General features: G+C 41.1%; 1 protein-coding gene across 2 annotated transcripts in view; it reads right to left on the bottom strand.

Moving 5' to 3' along the window:
* UNC5C (unc-5 netrin receptor C) overlaps window positions 1-8,215 on the bottom strand; it is a 399,182-nt gene that overhangs the window by 41,279 nt on the left and 349,688 nt on the right. For both annotated transcript variants that reach the window (XM_015566112.1, XM_006753893.2), the window contains one exon: window positions 6,823-6,910. In XM_015566112.1, coding sequence (XP_015421598.1) covers window positions 6,823-6,910 — 88 coding nt within the window. The remainder of the gene's footprint in view (window positions 1-6,822; window positions 6,911-8,215) is intronic.

Here is an 8,215-nt window from a genome sequence, read left to right as displayed (position 1 = left end):
CCCTCTGGTAATCACCATACTGTTGTATGTGTCGATGGAGCATTAAACTTTTAAGGAAGGAAACTAAAGTGGAAACCATTTCGGGTGGTCCTTGCAATACGATTGAGGATTGGAAACATCTGTCCCTCAGTCTGCTGTTAGCAGCAGGTGCTTGAGGCGGAAGGAGGAGGGGTTCTTCTCATCACTGAGTGGGGACAGAAGGGAGAAGACTCCCTGCTGGCCCAGGGAGCTGTCAGACCTGCTCTCCCCAAGCATACCCCTGGCATGCAATATTGATGGGCGCCATCCTTAGGGGATGGATAGCAAGAAGAGGAAGGGGCAGTAGGTGTCAGAAGAATTTATTAACTCAGTGAGGTGCAAGAATGTAATGAATAGGGAAGTGGTGAAGTGAAATTAATAGCAGGGAATGAAAAACAAAGAAGGAATAATGATAGAAATCTTTTTTGTGTTTTCAAGATGGAAGTAGTGCTGAAATTGGAAACATTTGCAAGCACTTACCGGAGCGACTTAGGGACCAACCGTCAAGATTTACCAAAGGTCAGAGTGTTTAAATTTACATTTTCTTTATTTATATAAAGAGATGATATTAAAATCCATTACACAGAAATAGTAGAAAATAAATATAAACAGGTCTGATTCACGTGTTTGCAGAGAAGGGTTTATATCTCGTGTTATGTAAGCTATTTAAGCAAACATTGAGTAAATATTCGTTGCAGATGATGTGAAAATGAACACAAAGCAAAAATTAGCTGCAGAAGCAGCAATTAAGTAGAATTTCAGGAATGAGCGCCGATTAAATTTTTACAGGCTTTTCAAAGTCCAATAATGACAATATCATGGTAAACGCTGGACGGGTTCTGAGGCCGCCAGCACAAGGCGGTCAGGCAGGAGTTTCCAGTTCCTGTCAGAGGGCTTTTCCCATATTTGCCTGCTGTGATCAGTGAGGGGACCATCTCTTACACAGAAGTGCATCAGTTACAAAACTTTCACAAGAGCAATTGCATGTGCTGCTCATGGCACAGGTGGTTAGGATAAGGATTTACGTTACTTCTTTTTCCAGAAGAGGAAACGGAAACCTGGAGATATTAACACACCTGCCTAAGGCTGCACTAGTCACAGGCAAAGCTAGAATGCAAACAGAATCGTTTGGTTTCCTTCTCATAATGGTGTATTTGGGGTTGCTCATCTGGGTCCAGGGCCTTGAGAAATTTGTTTGCCTGTTTGCTAGAGCAGGTTCAGAGTTGCTTATTGAAAAGAAGCTGTCTCCGTCCACCTCTGTGTGGGGCCGAGATCCCTTCTAGTAACAGGCATGTCTTTTGGCAGGGCCTCCAGGATGACAATCCCACCCTAGGCTCAGCTGCCTTTTAAAGCGATTTCACATATAACTGGCAACTTGAAATATTTAAACTCTAGGTATCTGACAGGGAATATCTAACTCACTTGCTATCAAAAACTCAATTGAGGAAAAAAAAAAATATGGCCCTATCTGGTTTGGCTCAGTGGCTAGCGTCAGCCTGTGGATTGAAGGGTCCCAGGTTTGATTCTGATCAAGGGCATGTATCTCGGTTGCAGGCTTGATCCCTGTCCCTGGTCTGGGCCTTGCAGGAGGCAACCAATCCATGTGTGTCTGTCACATCGATATTTCTCTCTCTGTGTCTCTCCTTCTCCCTCAGGTGAGAATTAACAACAACAACAAAAAATTTAAAAAATATTGATGCAAGTTATTTTAAAGGGAGTGTCATCAATTCCCTAACCTAAATCTATCCCCAGATTAAGAAAGAACAGCTAAGTATTGTGCCCTGGACTGAATTACTAAATCCTTGTGTAATTATTTCACTTTGTTTATACTTGGACCTTATACCATCCACTTACACTGAGGGGCACTAACAGAAGCAGCCCTATGAAACTCATTGCTGTGTCTATTATAAGGATGTCGTTCTTTGTATTAATAAAATGTCTCCTTTAGGAGGAACCACAGACATTGAGCTTCTCCCAGGAACAATTTTTTCCTCATGGACACATGGATCTTATAACTTACTACGTCCCCTTCTGGAAAACTTCGAAATAGTAAATCTAAGACCTAGACCTGTTATCAGAAATATGCTGGGAACATTTTATATTTTAACTCTCATCTGATTTTATCTTATCTTTTTAAATTTTATTTTTTCATCCACTTATTAAACAATTTTTTCTCCCATTGAAAAGACAGTTTTTATAAATCACCTTGAATCATTTCTTTATAAGTAGGATTTCAATAAATACACACTGCAGAGAACAGTAAGAGAATAAGACTTAAGTATACCTGGACTCGTCTCCCTTCCCCCTGTACCTTTAGTCTCTTTATAGCCGTTCCTTCAAAGGGAGAATTTAGGACGCTACTTAAAAGGAGAATACCTTGGGTTCCACTGAGAAATAATAATGTCAACTGTTATAAAGTTCCAAACTGCGTGTTAAAATGAATGTAAACTTCCTACTATATAATTACCTACATAAGAGATTTTTGGCTCACTATCCAAACACGTTATTATTTATATTCAGTAAATATTTATGACTAGAGGCCCAGTGCATGAAATTTGTGCATGGGTAGGGTCCCGAGGCCTGGCCAGTGATCAGGGCCGATTGGGGCCTTCTGGCTGCTGGGCCAGGGCCTTCCTTTGTTCCACGCTGCCCCCTGGTGGTCAGTGCATGTCATAGTGAGCGATGGTCGAACTCCTGAGGGGACACTTTACATATTAGCCTTTCATATATATAGGTAGTTTTAATTGCTTCACCACTAACTTGCACCTTAAACTCTTCCTACTAGGATTTCATCCTTTAAAAAAGTATCTAAAGACTATCAATGTCCTCTAGTTGACAAATCTAATAGTTTTTACATTATTATTCTTTCTTTATATTTTAATTTTAACAACACCTCTATCAACCATTTCCTCCATCTTGAAACTCTCTTTACATTTGATTTCCCCCCCGCTAGGACACAAACATTCATTCTTGCATTTAAAACATTAATTTGAGGGGCCACTATATGCTAAGGACCATGACTGATGCAAATTCTTTATCCGCCTTATCCTTTCATGTTCTATTTAGTGTCACTCATCAAACCCAAACTGTAAATAGTAATATTTCCCAGAGTTTGTTCCCCAGTTCTCTTCTTTCTGCTTCTGCATCTTTCCCCTGGGGGGATCTGCTCACTGGTGACTTGCCATCTGCATCTGTAGCAGGAATCCTAGATCCCCACACTCACACACCCTGTGCCGATTTAACTCAGAAATTGTCCTTTCTTTGCTTGAACCAGTTGCTGCTTGTGACCTCTCTCATTGCTCTCAAAATTCTCACAGTGCCCAGGGCTTGGTACCTCAGTCTGTATACTTTGTGTTTTGCATCACTTCTAATCAGTTGTGAAATACCTTTTCTTCTGAAATACACTTCACTTTCTATTCTCCAGACTTGATCTTGGCTCTGTCCCCTCTCCCCTCACACCTAGAGTATCGCCACAGCCTAATCAGGCACCCAGCCTTTCAAGGTGTCTTTCTGTTCCCTTTACCAATTCATCTCACACACCATTTGCCAGATAATCTTTAAAAAGCATTGCTATTCCTGTATCACTCGGTTACTCAAAACCCTTCCATGGCCTCCTCTATAGTTTATGTAAAAAGTTCTATTTACTTTTATAGTTGAAATGTCTAAACATTTTTTTTAGTATTTTGAGAAAACTGCTAGGCAAGTAGAGAATACAAAGAAAGGGAAAAGTAATGTTCATATCTTCAATTCAAATTGTTGTTTGATAAGCGATGACAATGGGTAAAATTTCCGTCTGAGGCTCATTTTTGTAAGCTGCTCCTGGAAACAAGGCAAAAGGCCCATGTGAGTGCCATTTAATTGTGGAAATTGTATCCACGGCGGGAGAAAGAGGCGTTGCAGCCCCTTCAGAGACCCATAAGGCAGGGAAGGTAGGGTTCCGGCCACAGCCTTGCAGCTCTGCTCCCTTTTTGTCAGAGACAGTGTATCCCATTTAGGCTGCTCATGTGCCATTCCGTGCTTCTTCTTAGAGCCTATTCGGTAATGATAAAGCCCCTGTCGTCCCATTCTCTATGCCACATGCAATTAAGTTCAGGCTTCCCTTTAGACAGTTCACAGCAGCAGATGACCAGCTAGATGGGATCCAGCTAGAAAAACTCCCAGTTCTGGATGCAATAAAGGAAATGAGAAAGAAGGAAAATGGAGAAAAATAATCCAAATTTCCCATCAATGTCTTAAAGGAACATTCATATCTCCTAATGTTCTCAGAGTCTCCTCTGCAAGAAGTTGTCTCTCACATCATGTGAGGATAGAAGGGTCTTTAGTGAGCAGCAGAAACTGGTCCAGCGCGCACTAGAATAAGAAGGCTGTGGCTTTTGTACTGGTGAGATGGAGGACTGACGGCATGTGAGAGCGAGCCGAGAGCTTTGTGGTAAAATAACCCGTGTGTGAATCCTGCTTTCTCTCAACCCTTAACTGTGAAACCTTGGTTACGTGACTTCACTTCCCCGAGCTTAGATTTTCCCTCTTTTAAGTGGAGCTCATCACAACTTGCAGAGTAGTAGAGAGGAATAAATAAAATTAGAAGGATGCTGAATAGCGTGGCTGGTGTAGCTCAGTGGTTGAGCATCAACCCATGAACCAGGAGGTCACGGTTTGATTCCTGTTCAGGCGCATGACTAGGCTGCAGGCTTGATCCCCAGTAGGGGGTGTGCATTGATGTTTCTATCTCCCTCCCTCTCTCTGAAACCAACAAAAACATATATTTTTTTTAAAAAAAGTATGCTGAATAAATGGTAGCTATGTTTTATATCCTAAAACACATTCATGTCATTGTGTTTTCACAAGAGCAAACCCGTCTGATTCACAACAGAAAGAGAGGAACTTTCTCATTTATTGGAGACAGTTATCTTTTTGTGTTTGTTCCTTGTTTCATGGTCTCTTGTGCCTATTTTTTTTTTTTTAAGATCTTGAGGTTTCTCTGGCTTCATTTTGACAAACAGAGCTTCTTTGATCTACACCAAATTCAATAGAATAATCCCCTCTGCATGTAACTTCAGGTGGTAGGCATGGCAAGGAGGGATTTTGTTTCCTTTTCTTTAAAGTCAAAGGCAGAGGAACCTAAAAGCAGAAGTTTGTCACTTTATCAATTTTCTGTGTTCTCTCTCTTTCATCTGAAAGGTACAATTATCCTGGTCAGATGCCGACTAAACTATGGGAAGGGAAACCGTGGGCGGCAGGTGAGAGCACACGTCTTTCAGCTTCAGCGGGCCTCCTCTGGCTGGATCTTCAGCTAAAGATAATGCTGACCAGATGGAAAATAAGAGCCTGTGAATACCTCCATGCTCCTTGGGATAAAACACCAGCCAGTACTCATTTTTGTTTAAACAAAATATCTATGTTGGCATGGCCTTGAGAGATGGCAGTACTTAGCACTAACCTTGACTCTGAACATGAGAAAGGAGAAAAACAAAGCAACAAAGGGATATTGGAGTTTGCTAATCTTCATTTCTGCTGCTGCAAGAGAAGGCCTCGGAGGGCCCATGAATGTTACTTTGCATTGGAGAATGAAAAAAATGAATATTTGATGTGAGTAAATATACGTCTTTTAGTGATTTTCTGTTGCTCAAATTTAAGGCATGAATAATGCTCAAGGAATTTTATTATTTTCTGAGGCTAGTGTTTATGTAGGTGAAAGCACACCACCTGGGGAAAAATGTTCTGGGTCCTACAGATTATAAATATCAGTATCTCCACCTGCGAGCATGATAAAAGAGCTTTTCGGCTACTGAAGAAGAAGACGACTAAAAATGGATGTTTTTCTGAGGATGACAGAGGGGAAGAAGAAAGGTATAATGTGTTATAATGATAACCCAAATCCACATTTGTCACTAATGCTTTGTATTCTGAGCTCAGGACTAAAGAGCTGATGCCTTTTCCCTTGGGAAAAACAGCAGAAATTACATGTAAGGATCATTATTTCAACAACGTCTTTTATTTTAAGATGTATGTACTCTGGAAGCATACATCAGTCAGGCCTCTAAAGCACTATTGAATGCATGCACTTTAGGTGGGAACTAAGCAAGAAATACCAGAATTCGTTAGAGGCCAGACTGAAAATTAAATTTACGACTTCTAAACTCCTCTTGCTATTTTCACTTAAAATAGCTGCATCTTTATGATTATGACATATTCAAAATGGAACCTTTTGGTTCAATCTAGTTTTAATCAACCCTAGCTCCATTTAGAAAGGCCCAGCATAGAATTCATAGGAGGTAAATGTAAGAAGGAGGTTGATAATACTTAAGTTAGAAAGAGTCACAAAAAGTAGAATCTATAGGTGAGAAGAGAGAGAGAGGCTGAAGTGGGGGTAGCAGTCACAGGTTTGAGTTTGTCTAATTCTTTGTGACCTTTAATTCAATGATGGAAAAAGGTTGGATTCTTGAGCCAGGCCACATGAGCCTGATGTCTCTGTGTCTACCCACGCGTCTCTCTGATCAACCTATGGGTCGTGTCTCTCTGGATCATGTTTATGGCCATTTTCACAGCTAATATGGCCACAAGTCTACTTGGGAAGAGATCTCTGGTCTTCTGCCCATTCTCGAGATCCTCAAAAGTGTCTGCAGCTTCAAAGATAAAGAGCAGTCAACATTCACAGTTATACATCTTGGGAGACAAGGGCCTGCCAGAAGCAGGGCACTCAAGACGCAATGTTTTGGGTTTATTATTATGTCCATTGTACAATTCCCTTTCAACTCAGACATGATTGATAAAGTCAAGTGCACCCGAAAGGAAAAACATAGTTACCTCATACTTTCTTTCCTGTGTACAGTCACATACATTTCGTAGACTCTCCCTTGGGGAATGGCCCCAGCAGGACTCAGTAAGCTTACTCCTGAAGAGCAAAAGAGGAGAGGAGAAGTCACACAAGACGTATTGAAACAAAGGGAAACTTCACAGAATGCCTTTGAAGCAAGGGAAAGGGAGTGAGGTTTTGTGGTCATGTAGCCATAAGCCTACTTTTTCTCTAAAGACATGCAGATATTCATGGCTGCCTGGCTTTCTTTCCTTATTGTCCTCATTTGTCACCACAGCTCCCTCTGAACTGTTGTAGAATTAAATGCATGATCTAATTTTTAAAACTCTTATTTTATTTAAGGACTAGACAGATGATTCCAGTGTCATTTTCCTGGTAAAAAGAGGGGAAGACCAACAACTGCTCTTAAAATTCCAAACAGCTGTAATGATGCATTGTTTCTAATTAAAAGAAAAATCCCCGCAGGATTCAAAGTCAGGGAAATACTAACTTCGGCAATATGAAGGACATATATTTCTGAAGTATCTGGTTAGCATCAGTGTGATTCCGGGACAGAATAATAATGGATGAAGAACTCCTTTCATCATACGTAACTCCAGAAAGTGAACAGAACCTACTAGTTGTACTCACAACCCATCAAGCAGGCTTTTACTTAGTTGTGAATGAGTGCCATGTTGTAGGACATTGGATTGATCTCTGTTCTAGTTAACTGTCCTATAGCAACGGCCTGCAACTTGAACTTGCATCAGAATCACATGGAAGACTTACTAAAACATGGATTACTGGGTCCTACCCCAGAGTTTCAGATTTGCCAGTACTAACAAAACTTATACATGTTTGCAGCTGTCACAAGTTGCCAGGTGATGCCAGGATTGTTGCCTGTGGACCACCCTGCAAGAACCACTGGCCTGCACCGCTGCAGTATCACCTCAAAGAGGAATTCCTGGTGGGCAGCAACCGGAAGGTACTCAGCTTCATGATTTCATTCCAATAAAGGCAGCTTATTCCAACTCACTAAAAATTTACGGAGCACCACTGTGATACAGTGTTTTGGCATTGTTGTGAATGCCAACAAGTAAAAGATAGGGTTCTTATCTTTGAAAGCCTTATCATTTAACTAGAAAGGAAATGGAATATGCCAAATGAACATAGGGCAATAAGAAAACTTGCCGGACCACACTGGAAAGTTTCAAGAATAAAGGATGGAGAATTAAGGAGAAGTAGGTATTCAGGCCTTTGGAAAACAGGTTGAAAATGTTGAGGCCTGGCTTTCTTGAGAAGGTGAGTAGCGTGGTAGCTGTGCTGCTGTGGGACGTGGAGTGTCACACTGGTGTAGTGAATGGTCTATTGAGGCACAGAGGGGAAGCAGGCAGACTCACATCA

This window comes from Myotis davidii, unplaced genomic scaffold, assembly GCF_000327345.1.
Source record: "Myotis davidii unplaced genomic scaffold, ASM32734v1 scaffold252, whole genome shotgun sequence".
Lineage (NCBI taxonomy): Eukaryota > Metazoa > Chordata > Mammalia > Chiroptera > Vespertilionidae > Myotis > Myotis davidii.
This window is presented reverse-complemented; position numbering and strand designations above follow the sequence as displayed.